Raw genomic sequence first — 18,944 nt, forward strand, 5'->3', positions numbered from 1 at the left:
TTAGTGTTGCCAATCAACTTATCCCCAGGTGCATGTTTTTGGAGGTGGGAGGAAGCCGGAGTACCCGGAGGGAACACACGCAGTCACAGGGAGAACATGCAAACTCCACACAGAAAGATCCCTAGCCCGGGATTGAACTCAGGACTACTCAGGACCTTCGTATTGTGAGGCAGATGCACAGATGCACACCGTGCTGCCCACATAAGAAATCCATTTATGGTTAAAAATCTCTTCATAAAAGTGAACACAAGCATCAAGACTTTATTTAAAACAGTGAGAAACATGGAAGTAGAAAATGTTACATCTAACCTACCTGTAAAAAATCTAAAATGACCTCATTCAAAATGTGGCTCATGCCAAGTGGTCCCCGGGTTATGAGCGACTTCCCACGACTGTGATGAAAATTTGGCCTAATACTCAAGTCACTCAGAACGCATGGAAGACAATTCAACAATAAAACATTTAGATACAAGAATAAACAGTAATACAAAAGCTCATTAGGAGGAGAAGTCTCAAAAATGCTGCTTAGTTATCACTGTCCATTGCAAATGAAAAGATCCTTAAGTCACACCTTTTGAGCAGCTTGGACCCGACATACGACTAATGTGGATTTTTCCACTTCTCCACTCAGCTTTTTCATTCATTTGCTTTACAGTGACTCATTTCACTTTGTTTTGTTTTTCAGTGCTGCCAATAGAAGAGTCTGCCTCACGCTTGGTAGACATAATGGAGGGTAAAGTTAAAAAGTGAACTAAACAGAACAAAAGTGATGTCTATGTATTACCCCATGTGCGTATTCTTCCGCCGCACACACAGAAGTAGTTATTTTTAATCATTTAACCACAGAACGTCATAAAGCGAGGACCACTTATAGTTAGTATTGGATATGAAGTCATGTTTTTTTAGATACACATGCTCACTTAAACCATCTTGACCATGATCGCTTTGAAATATTGTGAACGTATACAAATAAACATATATATATACAGTATATATATAGAGCTTACTCGTGACTGACATGTCTCACTGATATAAAAACGCAGTTCACTGACAGAAAGGGGAAGCTGTGGGGTCAAAGGTCTTGAAGACAGCTTTGAGAGTTCTGTCTTCGACCTCCTCTTCGTCTTCTTGGGTAGGTTCCTTCATACGCACTTCTTTCTCCTCCGCCTCCTCTTGTGCCCCAGCAGATCCAAGTCCTGTTAACTTGGCCTGCCTAGGGTCCGTGTACTGGGGTCGGATCAGGCCCGCCAGAGCCTGGATGGGCAGGTTATGCACAGCAGGGGGTGTGACAGTCGAGTCCGATGAAACCGGGGCTGGGCTCGCTTGCTGAGAAGGATCAGAGGCTGAGTCTGCGCTTTTTGTCTCGTCCAAAGAGGCGCGGCGTTGACTTGAGGCGATCGGTTGCACTGGAGGAGTGTCGTTCTTAACCGGGTTTTTCAAAATGCCCGCTTTCTTCGGAGGGTCTACATGATCCTTTTGAACAGTTTGACTCCGGGGGTCGTACAGACTGATACCCCCCAGGATTGTGGTGGGGCTTTCAAGGACGCCCCCAGAAGATGCCAGTCGAGGCGCGTACGGTGGCAGCTTCTCAGAGTTGGAGGATCCAGCACCCGTCTTTTGCAACCTGGGGTCCACAACGGAGGGCTCCTTCTGACCAATTAGCTTGGATTCTAGACTTCCTGTACGCTTGAGTCTGGGGTCTAAATTCTTTTGTTGACGTGGATCTAGGGGTCTGTCCGCTGAAGACCCAGATGGCAGTCGAGCCAGACGCTCCTTCAATCGAGCGGCTGCCAGTCGGGGGTCAGTGGGCGATGGGCTGGAGGCAGGCGGGTGCTCTGGTAGACTTCTGTTCATCTGAGCATCAGCTATCAGCGGTGGCAGCGGCAAATTAATGGAGTGCTCTTGTTTGGGAACCAGACATGGGATCAGGTCCTCTGGAGCCCAGACTACAGTTTGGGCGAAGGTAGGGCGCTGAAGCAAAATGTCCACCCGGATGTGGCTGAACTGCTTCAGCTGGCAGCGAGGGTCCCGCAGCGCCACACCTGAACTGGCCTCCAATGGTATGAGGACGGCTCTGTCTCGGAGTTCTCGCTCCCCTTCCTCGTCTTCGTCTCCAGTGGGATGTTTTTTGGCAACAGGGTGGTTCTTCGGACGGGAGGAGCTCGACTCCATGGCTCTCTGCTTCCTGGGGTCCCGAGAGAGTCGTGGATCCAAACCTGCGTCACACTGATTCTTCACATCGGGGGGTCGCTGCCGTGGGTCCGCTTTCACCCGCGGGTCACTTGGCTGAGTTCGCTCCTTAACAAGCCGAGGGTCACCCGAGGGTGCTGCAGATACAGGTGTCGTGGTCTTGGACTGCTGCATCTTCAGACATTTTAGGATGGAGGACACACTGCTCCCGTCCTCGTCGTCACTCGAGTACCAGTTTGTGTCATCTGGAGAACAACAAGAAATGAGGTCTCCATACTTTTGGGATATAGTTGGACCCCGACAGGAGACTCACCTCTGTTCTTGTCGTCTTGACTATCCGTCACCTGTGGCTTTGACTCCTGTTGTTGCTGCGTCAGGTGGAGGATGATGGCTTTCTGCACTGTTGGAGGTAAAGACTGCAGCTGGACGTCCACGCCGATCTGCTGCTGGAGGTTCTGGATCAGCGTCATGCCAGGATCTGCAGAAACATCCAAAAGAAAGGTTAGCTTCTACTTTCAAAGAGGACATATTCAGGAAAACTGCTAATTCTTCATCTTTTTGTTTTTGGTGTTAGTATGTCACGAACATTTTGTTAACTAGGAACTGTTTTCATCTAAAAAAAAAAAAAAAAAAAAACATGATATGAAGGGACTGGTGATATAGCCTAAAATATGTATCGTGATAACAGCATACATTACAATATAATATTTCACATATAAATGATGATGAACAATTTCAAAACTGGTTACAAAGGCTCCTAATTAGGCTGCTAACGTATGAAATAACATATTGCATAATTTCTGGCTGTTATATTCTATCAAAACTATTAATAATGTACTTGCTAATTTACTGTCATTAACTGGTTACTTTCTGTGGCAACATGTTTCTATTTACACTTCTGCTAAAATGTATAAACACATATTCTTATATACTTTACATTGATTTTGTCCGATACTACAAATTTGAATATCGATCTAATACCAAGTAGTTACAGTGGCAGTATTGGTCATACTGATGCAGATATCATACTTACTATTTTCAACATCATTGAACAATTCCATTTTTGATCACAATTATCACCGGACAAAAACACAGGATGGCTGTGTAACAATATCATTTAAATATGTAAATGTTTTCCTACTATTTTAAATGTTTTGTTTTTTGCCCTTAATGTCCTCCTGTGTCCAGAGACTTAATTCCTGAGTTTTTAAACAATGACCAAACCAAAATATTTTGGATAATAAAAAATATTGATCTTGCTACTGTAGTATCGAGCATATACTGATACTAAGTATCGTTACTGACAATATTTGTTTACATACAAAAGCTCTATCTTAGGTAAGCGGTTTGCATATCCTCCTACAGTGTAGTGTGGCATGTTTGGGTATTCCTCGCCCTCCGGTGTTAATGGTAGATGTAAACTTACTTTATTTTCTGCCATAGAGGTGAGAATTGCTCACTTAGAAGTGGCTTTGCACTTTGGAGGGACATTAGCCGCTACAAGGTGTGTTGAGGAAGTGTTTGTTTGCTTATCGCTGTCAAATATACAAGACACAGTTAGATGTGTCATCAACATGCATTATCCCTAGGGCTGCAACAACTAATCGATTAAATCGATTAAAATCGATTATAAAAATAGTTGGCGATTAATTTAGTCATCGATTCGTTGGATCTATGCTATGCGCAGAGGCTACTTTAAAAAAAAAAAATTTTTTATAAACCTTTATTTATGAACTGCAACATTTACAAAGAGCTGAGAAACAATAATCCAAATAAGTATGGTGCCAGTATGCTGGTTTTTTTTTTCAATAAAATACTGGAAAGAATATAAATGTAGTTTGTCTCTTTTATCCGATTATTAATCGATTAATCGAAGTAATAATCGACAGATTAATCAATTATCAAATTAGTTGTTAGTTGCAGCCTTAAATTATCACGATATAACGATAGTATTAAAAGCTCTATCGTCGGCCACATTTGTATCGTCTATATCAGTGGTTCTTAAACTTTTTTTCACAAGCTCAGAAAACACTTGGCTCTCCAAGTACCACCATAATGACCAACATTAAAATACAGTAGTGCAGTAAGCCTAAGCATTCATTAAAAACAAGGCAACGGTTTTATTTAACAAGTATATTTAACATTGTTGGCCACTATAACATTACACACAGTTTGAACAGTAACACTGTGCTTAAATATTTAATTAATTGGGAGCCCGCGTACCACTACCACTGTTTGAGAATCACTAGTCGATATAACGCAACCCTAATATGTCTCTTTATAGTGAGTGATCATCCAAATCAATGACACACACCTTGTTGACCTGAGGGCTGGTTTTGGAGCAAGTTACTAAGGAGTTCTAGTGGGTTCTGACCCAGTGACGGTAAAGCCAAGAGGCTTTGCAGCATCTGCAGATCTGGTCCTGCAGGGAAGGGAGGCCCCTGCATGTTCATCTGAGGGTTGTTGACGTTTCCATGGAACACCGGCGGCTGCATTGAGTATCCATGGTGTGGCTGTTCACTCATGGGTGCTCCTACTGGGTACCCCATAGAACCCGGTGACCCTGAGGAAGCATCGGGTCCAGAAGAAGCCATAGCGCCACTTTGTGTTTCATCTGATGCTCCATTGCCTTCATTGGGATCCTGGGAGTAGTTGGACTCACTGAAAATACACAATTAGTTTGAGGCTGGACACAGCACTTCCATCTGCTAGAGATTTGACTTACTTCAAACTGATCATCTGTGCCAAGCCAACTGTAGGTTGAACTTTGATTTCGAAGAGGGAGGGGATCTTTTTCCCTGCCTCAGAAGAAGCTCCGTCAGGACTATTTTGACCAGGCGTGGGAAGCAAGCCCACACCTGGAGGAGGCTTGGGAAGTGGAGCAATGCCTTGTTTTCTCAGGTCCTCCAGCTCCAACTCGTCCTCACGGGCGTTCTCCTCCTCAGTGTTAATGATCTGATAAGTGGAGAAATTCTTACTCAGTATACGTCTATGAATTGTGGTTTCGTTAGCCAATATGTTTTGACTTTGTCTCACCTTATCAAGCAACTCTTTGGTGACATCAGTCAGAGCATCATGGGAAAATTTACAGTTGTCCCCTTGATAGCATTTGGCTCCAGTGTGGAAGAACTTGCAAGGATATTCATGTTCAGTCACATATTAAGGAGCCTCACTGAATAAGTGATTAGATACGATCATTCACACGTGATCACCACTTAAGGATATTGTGCATGTAAATGCAATGGTCTCCTTTACTGCAGTAGCCCTGGAGGTAGAACTTGCAAAGTTCCTTCTTCTTATCTGGAATGACAAGCTCGTGCTCAAACTTGCACTGCTCCCCCTACAGGAAGATATTATCATTCTAGTCAGAAAGAACATGCAAATATCATACGTAATTAGAATGGCGCTCATCGGGGTACAGATGTATATACCGTACCAAGGCTAAACAGGGTACTGCAAGTATTAACCATTCATGCATCATTACCTCCACCAAGTGTTGGTTACCTTATTAATTAGAATCATCGCATAAAAACTACACAAACAACTTTGATGAGAATTTATAACATTTGTATTTTAGACAGAATTCACACAGACATGTGAATTTCACTTTCATTGTTACAGTTGGTTGTTACATATGGGTACCAATTACGGTACCTGGGAATCAATACCAGTACTTAACGGTATCGTTTTCTATACTCAACTGTATCAATTTTTGGTACTTTTGTGTGCATTAAGAAAATGTTAATTGGTTTAATAACAGAATATAATATATTTTTACGACCATTTAACATGATAACTGTATTGTCCAGTTGTTATATCTGGTTTCCTTACACTTCTGGGTGATGAGTAATTTGCAAATATCCATTCATTATAGTCTGTCCTAATTGAATTGCTGGAGCCAGGAATTAGCCTTTGCCATTAAGTTGATTGTAACAGTCTTGTCTTTTGTTGAGTTCTAAAAAGTGTTTAAGCAGTTTTGTAAAGTATTGTATTTATTACACCCCAGCTCTTTGATTGCAATGTGCATCTTAGTTGTAGTTTTGCTCACCAAATTTGGAAGTGTCTAAATCACCACATAAAATTAATAATGCTAATCAGGATCAAATATATGGCATTTTTTACTTTTGAGCGCTTTCTATCAAGCATGCTTCCTTTGTTGGCATGGAAAATTGCATACTGTAGAGGCAGTCCGCTATGAATTTGTCTGTTTTGCCTGCCAAGTGCTTTAGCCAGTGACAAGTCTACAACCGAACGCAACGTAATGTACAACAAAAGCTATCGAAATATGGTACTGTGAATCGATATTTGGTAAAGTAACCATCCCTATTTAAAGTCCACTTGGATTGAGGCTGGCATGGGCCATAGTCAATAAATCAATTTCACGAACGATAACTAAAAATTAACGCGATAACTTTGCCAACATTGATGAATTGTCATGTCTGTATGTTTGTTTTCTCTATCTCTCGCTTCCAAACAGGGTACAAGAGGGTTCACTCTGTGCATTAGTCTCAGCACTTGGCCTATTTTATTTAAAAGTAGGATTAAATTAAATTAAGTGAAACATCTTGTCAGCCTTCCAAAATCTTTGTCTCTCGACGAAAATCGCTAGGGACGTCCTTCATAACAGGACGCATGTAAAAATCTCAAGAACCCATATCTTAAAATGAACAGGAAGTCGGCCATCTTTGGTTCCGTTGGCCATTTTCCGGCAACACAAAGGGGTCGTACTTTTAACAAACTTTGACCAAATGAGTCGCGGTTACAATTACAGACACTACACATATAGGTGATGATAAATTGCGAACACTTTTTGCTTACGCCAAAAGATGTGGGCGTTGCACGCCGCCAAACTTGACTCAGATGGTTTTTTGTCATTTGTCTGTAAAAAAAGGGGGCGTACTTTGGCCAAATGAGTCGCAATGAAGTTTACAGGTGCTAAACATAGCGGTGAGGATACATTGCGAACAGATTTTGCCTACACCATAAAATGTGGGCGTGGCCTGGCGCCAAACTTGGCTCTGATGGCTTTTGGCTATTTTACACGAAATGTTAAATAACAAAGCTCCACAAACTCAGACCTTGATCCTTACAGGTAGAAATGAAAATGATGACACCCCGAAGTGCCCGATGGGTCAGTACCTGTTCAAATCTATTTGTAGTGGGCGGGGCCTGGAGGGGCCTTCCTTCCATATGCTCTGATCTTCCCACAATTTTTGATGGTAATGGGGGGGGTTGCAACTGCATTACTGTCCCAATATCGCCCCCTTGTGGTGGAAAATTGTAACAGCCATAACTGCGTTCAACATGCTCCGATTTTCCTGGATGGCGGGTTGTGGTGTTGGGCACGACATCTGTGGTGCAATTATGGCCCCCTTGTGGTGAAATACTATAACAGTCTTAACTTCCTTACACATGCTCCGATATTCCTGAAGTTTCTAATGGTGGGTCAGGGTGTTGAGTGGGACACAACTGCATTACTACTGTGGCACCTTTATCGCCCCCTTGTGGTGAAAAATCATAACTGTCACAACTTACTTCCACATGCTCCAATCTTCCTAAAAAATAGTTGGTGGGTTGGCATGTTGGGTGGGAAAAAACGGCATAATTACTAAGGCGCGTTTATATCACCCCCTAGTAGTGAAAAATGATAACTATAATAACTTCCTTCCACATGCTCCAATCGTCCTGAATTTTTTTGTGTGGCTCGGAATTAGCAACTTCATAACCCCTACGGCGCCTTTACCGCCCCTTAGTGCTGAAAAAGCAAAACTCCTAACTTCGGTGCACATGCTCTTAATTTTTACGACATTTTTTATGGTGGGTCAGGGTGTTGGCTGCGACCTAACGTCATGGATGCAGCACATTTTTTTCCCCCTTGTGATCAAAAATAATAACTGTCATAACCTCTTTACACATGCTCTGATCTTCCTGAAAGTTTTGATGGCGGGTCGGGGACTTGACCGCAAGCGTCGTGCGTGCTGGCCGACTCGCGTAAATCCCGCGGTGTAAAGGGGACGAGGGCCGGTTCAACGCTGCTCGCAGCTTTAATTATTATTATTATTATTATCATCATATACTATGATTACATTAGTGCTTAATTTAGTCTCAAAATAATGTTGACAAAAATATTGTTTATCAACAATAATTTGTGGGACAATATATTGTCCAGCTAAATGTGTTAACAGCCTTGGCCTAATTTAAGCCAAATGAATTTGCAGGACTTAAAAAAACAAAATAAGACAAATTATGGACCACTTGGCTTAGTCAAATGTACTAATGTTGTAAAAAAAACTGTAAAGTGTTTTTTCTCGCTCAATGCATCACCCCTTTACAAAGTTTTGCCAAAAAAATTAGTTTCAGTGTTGAAAACTCCTTACCCAACAGGCACAAGACATTGATACAATGCTGATTATACATACATGCCTTTTAAAACTGACTTTGAAACAACATTGCAAAATAGTTTAATTTGTAAACTCAGACAACGTTGATGTCCAACCTTGGATCCACGTTGTTGGTTGAGAAATGACCAAATTTCAAAAGGTCTAATCGACATCACAACCTGACATAGAATAAATGTCGTCAAAAAGGATGTTGTTTCAAAGTTGTATTTGTGTTAGAAAATATTGGTTGGAAAATTACCAAAATTCAATGGTCAAATCAACGTCAGACCCAAACACTGATTAGACGTCAAAAAGCATGTTGTTTTAACATTATGTTTGAGTTGCTCAACATTAAAGTACCAATGATTGTCACACCCACACGCTAGGTGTGGTGAAATTTGTCCTCTGCATTTGACCCATCCCCTTGTTCACCCCCTGGGAGGTGAGGGGAGCAGTGAGCAGCAGCGGTACTGCGCCCGGGAATCACTTTTGGTGATTTAACCCCCAATTACAACCCTTAATGCTGAGTGCCAAGCAGGGAGGTGATGGGTTCCATTTTTATAGTCTTTGGTATGAGTCGGCCGGGGTTTGAACTCACAACCTACCGATCTCAGGGCGTTTTAGGACCTAATTAACAAGTTCTCAACGTTGTTTTAATGTATTGTGCCTGCTGGGTATTTTATTTGAGGGTACTTTACCTTGATGCAACGACCCTCCAGGAAATACTTGCAGATGAATCTTCCATTGTGTTCCACTGTGTGCTGACTGATAAACTCCTTGCTCATAACCAGACGCTTCTTCTGAAAACCTGAATTTTTGACCTCCTGTCAAATAAAAGGAACCACGTCATACAGTGTCCCATAATAAATGTAAACATTTGACGAACATACTGGAGCCATGTCTTCCATGTCCTGTTCTCCCCCTCTGCCTCTTCCCCCACGTACCACCCAGAGTTTTCCTCCCTTCATCTTCTTGTTCTTATTGAGCATCCCTCGTCCTCTTCCAGGTCCGCTCCCTCTGCCTCTCCCTCGCTGCCCGACTGAAGAGAAACAAATCCATTGCCAATTAAAGTGTTTCACATGAAAAAGTGTTCACATTTGAAAAGTGTTTTCTCACATTGTGGTTGTTTCATGCACCTCATGTTCCCCCGCTTCCCCATCTGCTCCCTTCCCAGGCGTCCCCTTCCCAGCCCGGATGAGGAATCTTTAGAATGCGGGTACTCCGACATTTCATCATCGTAATGATCCTCTTCGTCTTCGTAGTCATAGTTGTCGTTGCTGTAGTCGCTGTATTTGTCAAAATCACTGCTCTTGTGAGGCGGGGATTTGTGTGAATTGCCACGCGAACATTTTGCATCCCGTGCATGCTAGAAAAAAAAAAACATTAGTGAGAATCACATCCTGTCAGCATCAATGAAAGATGTCAGTATCTGCTGGGTAGATGTGAACTCACCAGGTCAGAATCACGTCCAGGTCCATAACTTTGCCTGTTTTTTGGCCTCTCTGGCCGGTCGTAGTCGGAGTCATGGCTGTCACTGGAGCTGCTTGAAGACGAGTGACGCTAAGGAGAGGAAAGATGGAACAAAGTAATTGAAAGTCTTATCCTCACGTGTGCTCACATTACAAAGCCACGCAGCTTACTTTCTGTCTGTCTCGCCTCCTCCTTTTGGACCTCCTCTTCTCTTTGGTCTTTTTGTACCGTTTCCTTGAGTGCCTGTATGCCTTTTCATCTTTTTCTTTTGCTTTGTCACGTTCTTTCTCTTTTCCCTTCTCTTTGTTTTCATTCACCTCTGCAGCCTCTTTATTTTCCTCCTCAATCCCAATCCCCTCATCGTCTATTTCACCATCTTCCAACTCTCCATCCTCCCTGGAGGGACATTGAAAAAAAAGTTGAGCAATGTCTATGCCTCAATGTAATCAATGTTAGTCTATGGAAAGTTTCAAACTCCTGTTTCAATGCGTATTGAGCAACATCATGCTTCTTGGATGCAACTTCCTATAGCTGACATCTTAAAACAGCACTCTATCTTAGAATGAGTGCCTCTGCTGGTTGCAGTCAAGTACTGCACTCTTATTTTGCCTCTATCACTTCACTTTGTAATTGACCAAATGCTTAACCATAAATTAATCAATTTATGGTTATTCTAGCCAAAGGATTGGGAATCTTATCACAATTAACAATTTGATTCGATTCAGAATCAATTCGACACGATTCTCGCAACAGATTGTTTGTTATATAAATTATAATAAAACCTGGTCAAATCAGGTTACAGGTTACAAAAGCTTCTCTTGGCTGCTGAAGTGTACGTGCAGTAAGTAAGCGCGTAGATAGCCTAAAAAACGTATTTTTTAAAATGATTCTTGAAAAACATTTTTTAAATAGTTTTTTAATACTATGAGGTGAATATTTTTTGTAGCACCCCTAATCCGTTCATAGGGAGGTGAATCTTACAACTCACGATTTGATGCCGATTCTTGGGTAGACGATTCGATTCAGAATTGAAATAAACGATTCTCGCAAAATATTAGTTGGTATATAGGAATTATAATAAAACTTTTTCAAATCATGTAATGACATGTACGCAGCGAGTAAGCGCAGAGATGGCCTAAAAACAACTTAAAAAATATTTTTTTTTAAAAGTTATTTTTGAATAATACCAATTTTAGAAACGGAACATTTAAGAAATGCAATTCAGTATAACTATATGCCCATCCCTAACTAATTCAAATATTTCCAAGTAATGCTTTTCCTAAAAACAGGAATGTTTTATCGTTTTGCTTTCCATTCCCCACAATTTAGTAGCATAAATTATTTTCAGCGATTGCTAAAAAGATGAACATACATAGGTGAATATTAGGGGTATTAAAAAAATTTGATTTTCAAATTAATCATAATTCTTTTTTGTAACGGTTCTTAATCGATAAAAAAAATTCAAAATCAATCTAAAAAATATATACAGTATATATTTTTTTAAATCTGTACTGTCCAGCCACATAGACTAACCATATTGTTGATGTCGATGGTCATATCTGCCGTACAGATTTACTTTAGATAAGAGAAGTGTTGGATGCTTCTCTTGCCTTATTTGTATTTGATTTAAACAAAACCTGTTTTCTTTTAAACAATATAGAAATGTACTAGAGCTGGTTATTTATTTTATGGAGGAATGTAGTTATTCAGTAGAACTGGCACCCTATGTTATTAAAAAAGTATTGATTTTGATTTGAGAATTGATTCTGAATCAAATTGTTACCCCCAAGAATCGAATTGAATGGAATCGTGTGGTGCTCAAAAATTCATAGTTTTAGTGAATATAAATGTGTTAATGCACAAAATCTAAATAAGCTCAGCCAAATACACATATGTATGGGCAATATAATAAAAAAAATAAAAAAAAACTGCAACTATTGTCAAATTAGTTTTTACAACACTGCACACAACTCAATTTAACGTTAGCATTACCATAACATGAGGTGTCCAAGGCTGGTCTACTATTATAGATGGGTCATCATGGCAATGACAGAGACACTACTCTGTACATAAGAAGCCAGTTTACAAATAAATACAACTATTTTTTAAATCACATACACTATATGCCTTGTGAAAAAAAAAAAATTCAACATTTGGCAAATTTAAAATTAATAAGAATGTATACAGTTATCTCTTGTTATTCACAATTTTACAAATTACCTTGTTTCAATCTTTGGCTTTATAAAACTATGAAAAGCAATTATAGATGCTGATTAAAGCCATGATCAGTTTAATCGGTGACTAAATGGTTAAATAAAATATCAATATATTTATATTCTATACTACATTTCTGTCCACAGTTACGTTAACTTTTGATGATTTTTTTTTTAAGCAAGACTACAGCAAAAAGTATTTTCCAGCACATCCCAAATATTTTAAAAGGGGGTTCAGGTCTGGACAATCGAGGGTTGCAGCTATAGATTATTTTAGTAATGGAGTAACGTATTGATTAATGGTTCGATTAGTCGGATAAAACACACTTAATAACCCTCTATGTGTATTTTAGGAAAATAGTTTAAATATTCAACGTTATTTAAGCTTGCCACCACCTCCAGTCTTTTTTTCTAATAAGTGCACATCATCAACATTGACTTTTCACCTTTTTATGTGTGCATTAAAAGAAATGTAGATTGTGTGGGAAATTATGTCTGTCTATTTAAAGGTCCCAGCATTCTGGATTTTACACTCATTAAAAGCTTATTCGAAGCAACTAAATATAAATTGAAGGCTTTTTCTAATCGATTAATCTTTGCAGCCCTAGTACAATCCATGTGTGAAGATGACATCTGATGCTCCTTAAACCATTCTTATGCAATGTGAATCAGATGAATCCTGGCATTGTCTATCTCAGAATAGAAACTAAAATCCATAAAAACTGCTCATGCAGTTACAATGGTCCTGGGTGGATCACCCGTGAGAGGAAGAGGGTGGGGGGGTTTAATCATTATGCAACGCAGTCTGCTGAAAATGATGGAAAGTGCCACTCTACATAGCAAATGATGCTGTGGTCAAAGTTGGGATTACCACAAAACACATTTTAAGATATTCAACACTCTGTTGCCATCTGGCGGCTCAAGGTTATAATGCAGCCCCCCCCCCCATTTGTCACGTTTCATGTGTCAGGAAAACCCAGACAAATGGGGCCAGATGAATCCCCTTCCTACTATATATTCAGTTAGTCATCTGACCTCATTTTGTAAGCACAACATTGCATAACATAGCAATCACTACCCTATTGTTGTTTTTTTTACTGCTGCAATGATAAAGTCATCACTAGACTTTACTTGAGATCTTTCATAAAAAGTACATTCATTTTAGCTTTACAATAATTCAGTTTCTTAAGGGACAAGCGGTAAAAAAATGGATGGATGGATGTTAAAAAATGTTTTTTTTAAATCACTAGTTACAACATAACATGTATGAAAAAAGTGAGAAGTCTCAATTAGAGACGTACTGATCTATCGGCCATTTTTTGTATTAAAAAAAAAAAAGACTATATTATCGCCTTTGCCGATGAATGCCTTTTAATACAGGAAAAAAACACCAATCCCTTCGAGCTGACACTGCATTTTGTTTTTAGTCCCCAAGCTGACAAGCTGGCAGCTAATAATGTGTCGCCGTACACAGTGTGGAGCCGCTCCTCTAAGCTAATAATAATCACCTCCATTACGATAAATAAATAAATAAACTGCATTTCTTAGTGTCATTATCTATTATCACAGCAGGACAAGGCTAAACATGTTGAAACAGCTTGAAACAACACCAAGAAATAAGTGCTTAGTAAACTTTTTTTTAAATTAGATGGAGCCACGTTACAGCATGAAATAAAAAGGTATTACTAGGAAATGAATGAGTATATTAATAAGAGTCGAGAGAGCAGATAATATAACAAGTGTTGGTGTGTCAGCATCATCGCAGTCAGTACACAAAAAGTAAGGGGGTGGATTGATCCATAATTGGTGGTGTCGATACAAAGGCTGTAGTATCAGTACATGATCGATACTAGAGTGATTAAATCGATTTTTTTTTCTCAAAATCATATTTTTGTTGTTTTTGTTAATGTTTACAAATTTGGGGAATCATTTCTTGGACACGGAAGGCTTTTGAAGGCAAAAAACAAATTATTTAAATTAGTAGTAGATAGTAGGGATGTAACGATATTGTAGATACCGTGGTACTGCGGATTCAAAATCCTCACAATAACGCCGTGACCTGCGACAATGTAAAACAATAACTTGCCGAGTGCAGTTTTTTTATGCCGCTTTTGCAATGGCAGGTCTGAAAATAAAATACATCTGCCCATATTTTATCTTCTGACCAGCGAGCATGGAGACAATTACAGCGTGACAAAGTTCACATTGTATATGAGCGGACAGTAAGCTTGTAGACAAATCGGCGTGAGGAAGTTCACATTGATGCAAACTATGGTAGCTTACATTTTCATTTTAATCACCGTTTTACTCTACTGGTAGCTTTTTTCGAGTAAGCAGCAAAATTTGACAGAACACAGACAAGGTGGGGGCGTGGAACACCTCAAAGGGGAACTGCACTTTTTTGGAATTGTACTTATTGTTCACAACTAGAGATGTCCGATAATATCGGACTGCCGATATTATCAGCCGATAAATGCTTTAAAATGTAATATCGGAAATTATCAGTATTGGTTTCAAAAAGTAAAATGTATGACTTTTTAAAACGCCGCTGTACGGAGTGGTATAGGGACGTAGGGAGAAGTACAGGGCATCAATAAACCTTAAAGGCACTGCCTTTGGGTGCCGGCCCAATCACGTAATATCTACGGCTGTTCACACACACAAATGAATGCAAGTCATACTTGGTCAACAGCCATACAGGTCACACTGAGGGTTGCCGTATAAACAACTTTAACACTGTTACAAATATGCGCCACACTGTGAACCCACACCAAACAAGAATGACAAACACATTTCGGGAGAACACCCGCACCGTAACACAACATAAACACAACAGAACAAATACCCAGAACCCCTTGCAGCACTAACTCTTCCGGGACGCTACAATATACACCCACCCCCACCTCCTCATGCTCTCTCAGGGAGAGCATGTCCCAAATTCCAAGCTGCGATTTTGAGGAATGTTAAAAAAAATAATGCACTTTGTGACTTCAATAATAAATATGGCAGTGCCATGTTGGCATTTTTTTCCATAACTTGAGTTGATTTATTTTGGAAAACCTTGTTACATTGTTTAATGCATCCAGCGGGGCATCACAGCAAAATTAGGCATAATAATGTGTTAATTCCACAACTGTATATATCGGTATTGGTTGATATCGGTATCGGATATCGGCAAAAAAGCCATTATCGGACATCTCTATTCACAACCATTATGAGAGACAAGAACACACATGTCTTTTTGGGGGGGATTTTAAAGATGATAAAAAAACGCTTGGAAGATGCGGCTAATGGGAGTCACCGCTGTAGCCTTCCACAACTTCACAACCCTCCATCAACGTTTGGTAAACACACTGCAAGTCTATATGTGATGTAGTAACAGACACGCTCATAACAATACGTAATACGTACAACATTTACTGTATTTTGGTCATTTTAATCTTCGGCAAATTTATTTCCATTTCCATAGCAGCGCATGTCCAACTTCTGGCAACAACCCCTTCCGGATACAAACATGCGTGTGTGTTCTAATCATGCCAGCAAATAACAAAGACTATTTTTGGACAAATGAGGATTCACAAGCTTATCTTTTTGAATCTGAATTTATGGACGATCAACTATTGCTTCTAGAAGTCAGTACGAAGGAAGAGTGAGACGTTGGAGCAGACGGAAGCCGAGAGAGTGAGGTGAAAGTGAATCGAAGCTGCAAAATGTGGACGTAAATGGAGTGCTTACCCACAATTAACTGGAGAAAACGTCCCTAGCCAGCTGAACAAAACAAACAACTGTCCATCGAGTGACTCACACTTTATATTGATCATGATACATGCAGTACATCATGCGTGTATCATGACAGACAGCATACACTGTCTGGCTTGCTGTGTACAAACAAAACATGAAATGCGGGATAATACTTTACACATACTGTAATATGATTGCTCATGTTTTTCAGTCCGTACAGATTGGTGACTCATGGCAATGTGTTGTGCATTACAAACACAAACGCGTTTCGTGCTGACGTAGAAGCTAGCTTATCTCTTGTCGTAGTTAGCTTCTACGGCTAATACAGTAAAACGCCAATATGAGTTCCTCAGTGTCCGCTCTTACAATAACAATGTCGCATATATAACAATTATTCAGGTTATGGAATGTAAATGAAGTATTGTTGACGGTTTTTTAATGCATTTATAAAGTAATTTAGTGGTAGAATTGATTGCTCCCACTAGCTGCATTGCTAGCCACCAAGAACGAGACCATTTTTATATGTTAGGAAACAAACAAAATATAAATATTATAAATATTGTGAATGATAGGCAATATTCCAAAAAAGTGCAGTTCCCCTATAAAGGGTAGAAAAGGAGGAAACATTTGGGGGAAGTGTGTTCATAGTAGATAAGAATAATTGTTTTTTTGGACATTGTTCTGAACATTTCATCAAAATCCATCCATAACTTTTTGAGTTATGTTGCAAACAAACAGACAAACAAACCCTGGTGAAAACATAACCTCTTTGGCGGAGGTAATACAGTCTGTGTACTGCGAGTCTCGAGCGTTTCCAAAGCGACACATAGCGGGTCACAGCGCAACTCTGCGGCGGAAAAGCATCCGGTGGGAACTGCACACCACGGGAAATATGACAAGCTACTTGATAAACCGTCACCATCATCACGGAAAATAGATTTGAAACCAGCAAAACTATGCATCAATTTCTGAGGTATTGACATTATTAAAAGTTAAATTGTCAGTGAACATTTCATTGAAATAGCATTTTCCAAACTGAAATATTTTTTAAAAGTCCACAGACTCTCCGGAAGTAAAAGTTGAACATTGTTTTAGACTTGTTTACAGTCATTTTAAAGACACTCAACTGTAAGTTTTGTTTACATTTTTGCTTGAAACAGTGGATGTTTTTGCACAATTCTTCGCACTTAATACATGTTTGTAATAATACAAATAATTACAACATTGGCGCATTATGTTCAATTACAGTAAATGTGTTTATCGTAAACATTCCTGCCACTTAATTTGACACATTATGGCATTTTTACCAAGTCTTTTTTTGGGGGGGACATATTGTTACATCCCTATAGTTTTTGCTTTTAAGTTAACGTTTACTACTGACTTTGCTCTGTTCAAACAATTGTATTTGAGAAGAGACTAAGGAATTAATTTAAATAGTGTGTTGATATACACTACCGTTCAAAAGTTTGGGGTCACATTGAAATGTCCTTATTTTTGAAGGAAAAGCACTGTACTTTTCAATGAAGATAACTTTAAACTAGTCTTAACTTTAAAGAAACACACTTTATACATTGATAATGTGGTAAATGACTATTCTAGCTGCAAATGTCTGGTTTTTGGTGCAATATCTACATAGGTGTATAGAGGCCCATTTCCAGCAACTATCACTCCAGTGTTCTAATGGTACAATGTGTTTGCTCATTGGCTCAGAAGGCTAATTGATGATTAGAAAACCCTTGTGCAATCATGTTCACACATCTGAAAACAGTTTCGCTCGTTACAGAAGCTACAAAACTGACCTTCCTTTGAGCAGATTGAGATTTTTTGGGTGACCCCAAACTTTTGAACGGTAGTGTAGTTAAACTGTCATTAGCACTCACCATAAATAAATGGAAAATTTTACAGATAACACATGGGACCTGTATCGGACGATCGGTATCGGCAGTATAAACCCCGGATCGAAACACCATCCTCATGCATCTCAACCCAGATTGATTCCTGTCTCTGCAGTACTGCCTAATGACCAACAGAGGGAGCTGCATAGCAAAGATGGGAGTGGCAATTACGTCATCGTTTGCAACAATGCATCCATCCCATAATCACCACACAAATAATGATGTATGGAAATTATCAATGAGTCGATTCGACAAAAAAAAAGGAGAGCTAAAATGCACCAAAAGGCATGCAAGGAGTATATAGAACTGGGGGCATGGTGGAAATGTGTAAAATGGTGAAAAAACAGAAAAACAAGCACGTCGATGCACAGCACTGAAAGGCACACATGATGGCGTTAAGAATTGCATAAGATTGTTACTCGACCTTTCGTCCCCTGCCAGCTCAGAGTCTGTCATGTTTTTGTCAAGAACAGGGGCAGGGAGACTGGCAACAAGGCTCACAGAGGCCATTTGGAAAGCGAATCTGCTTGACTGGTCAGTCCCGTACAAGAGTGCATGAAGTCAAGCCGTCAATGAGACGTTGTGTTGTGACAGATGCTGGAAGATGTTCAGACTGGAGGAAGAAAAAACTCACGGTGTTTCATGTCTCCACTGAGACAGTGTACAGACACCCTCCTCTCTCATATCAATGACGTTTTAACTCTGTGAGCACAGCTCGGTACCCCGCTTTGCTAATGTCCCGTCGGTTGACAGCTGCCATGATGCAAGAAGAGAGGAGACGGAGGGAGAAACAATCAGTGTTGTAACCATGTTCGTTGATTTCAGCATCTTCACAAGCTTTCGCAACAGCGACATCACCCTCAAAATGGCTACTGAGCCCTGTCGCGCACAGCCCAGGAGCATGTATTCGTCCGCGCTTTTTATAGTCCCAGCGCGGATCTATCTAACCGGATGCTACAACATTGCAGTATGTGATTGGTTGTATTTCACCTGCGTCATTACAATGACCTTTCTTATTGGTTCCAATTCATGTCTGTCATCCTCATCTGCGTTTA

General features: G+C 40.0%; 2 protein-coding genes across 4 annotated transcripts in view; one reads left to right on the top strand and one right to left on the bottom strand.

Moving 5' to 3' along the window:
* The window catches only part of LOC133657273 (catenin alpha), a 31,308-nt gene extending 12,888 nt beyond the window's left edge, over window positions 1-18,420 (top strand). The window contains exon 8 of the mRNA XM_062058398.1: window positions 17,900-18,420. Coding sequence (XP_061914382.1) covers window positions 17,900-18,093 — 194 coding nt within the window. The 3' untranslated portion in view covers window positions 18,094-18,420. The remainder of the gene's footprint in view (window positions 1-17,899) is intronic.
* On the bottom strand, window positions 246-18,791 carry LOC133657274 (zinc finger CCCH domain-containing protein 6). Of its 3 annotated transcripts, none has more exons than XM_062058402.1 (12): window positions 18,524-18,791; window positions 10,211-10,436; window positions 10,023-10,130; window positions 9,687-9,936; window positions 9,461-9,609; window positions 9,269-9,394; window positions 5,414-5,530; window positions 5,227-5,334; window positions 4,916-5,145; window positions 4,505-4,851; window positions 2,504-2,668; window positions 246-2,435 (listed from the first exon to the last, which is right to left on the bottom strand). In XM_062058402.1, the coding sequence occupies exons 1-12, from the start codon at window positions 18,571-18,573 to the stop codon at window positions 1,045-1,047; spliced, it is 3,267 nt and encodes a 1,088-aa protein (XP_061914386.1). In that variant the 5' UTR covers window positions 18,574-18,791; the 3' UTR covers window positions 246-1,044. The 3 variants fall into 3 exon arrangements, with proteins under 3 accessions (XP_061914386.1, XP_061914387.1, XP_061914384.1); XM_062058403.1 differs by having other exon boundaries at window positions 9,515-9,609; window positions 18,314-18,791; XM_062058400.1 differs by having other exon boundaries at window positions 18,314-18,791.
* Between the last annotated feature and the right edge of the window lie 153 nt (window positions 18,792-18,944).

Source organism: Entelurus aequoreus, linkage group LG09 (genome assembly GCF_033978785.1).
Source record: "Entelurus aequoreus isolate RoL-2023_Sb linkage group LG09, RoL_Eaeq_v1.1, whole genome shotgun sequence".
In the NCBI taxonomy this organism is placed as follows: Eukaryota; Metazoa; Chordata; class Actinopteri; order Syngnathiformes; family Syngnathidae; genus Entelurus; species Entelurus aequoreus.

What these genes read in the sequence shown, in the direction of transcription:
- LOC133657274 (XM_062058400.1), bottom strand. Translation starts at nt 18,399, where the DNA reads ATGGCCTCTGTGAGCCTTGTTGCCAGTCTCCCTGCCCCTGTTCTTGAC. An exon ending in CCAAAGAGTTGCTTGATAAG is followed by an intron (nt 5,146 to 5,226) that starts GTGAGACAAAGT and finishes TCCACTTATCAG; the next exon opens with ATCATTAACACTGAGGAGGA. An exon ending in GCACAGATGATCAGTTTGAA is followed by an intron (nt 4,852 to 4,915) that starts GTAAGTCAAATC and finishes GTGTATTTTCAG; the next exon opens with TGAGTCCAACTACTCCCAGG.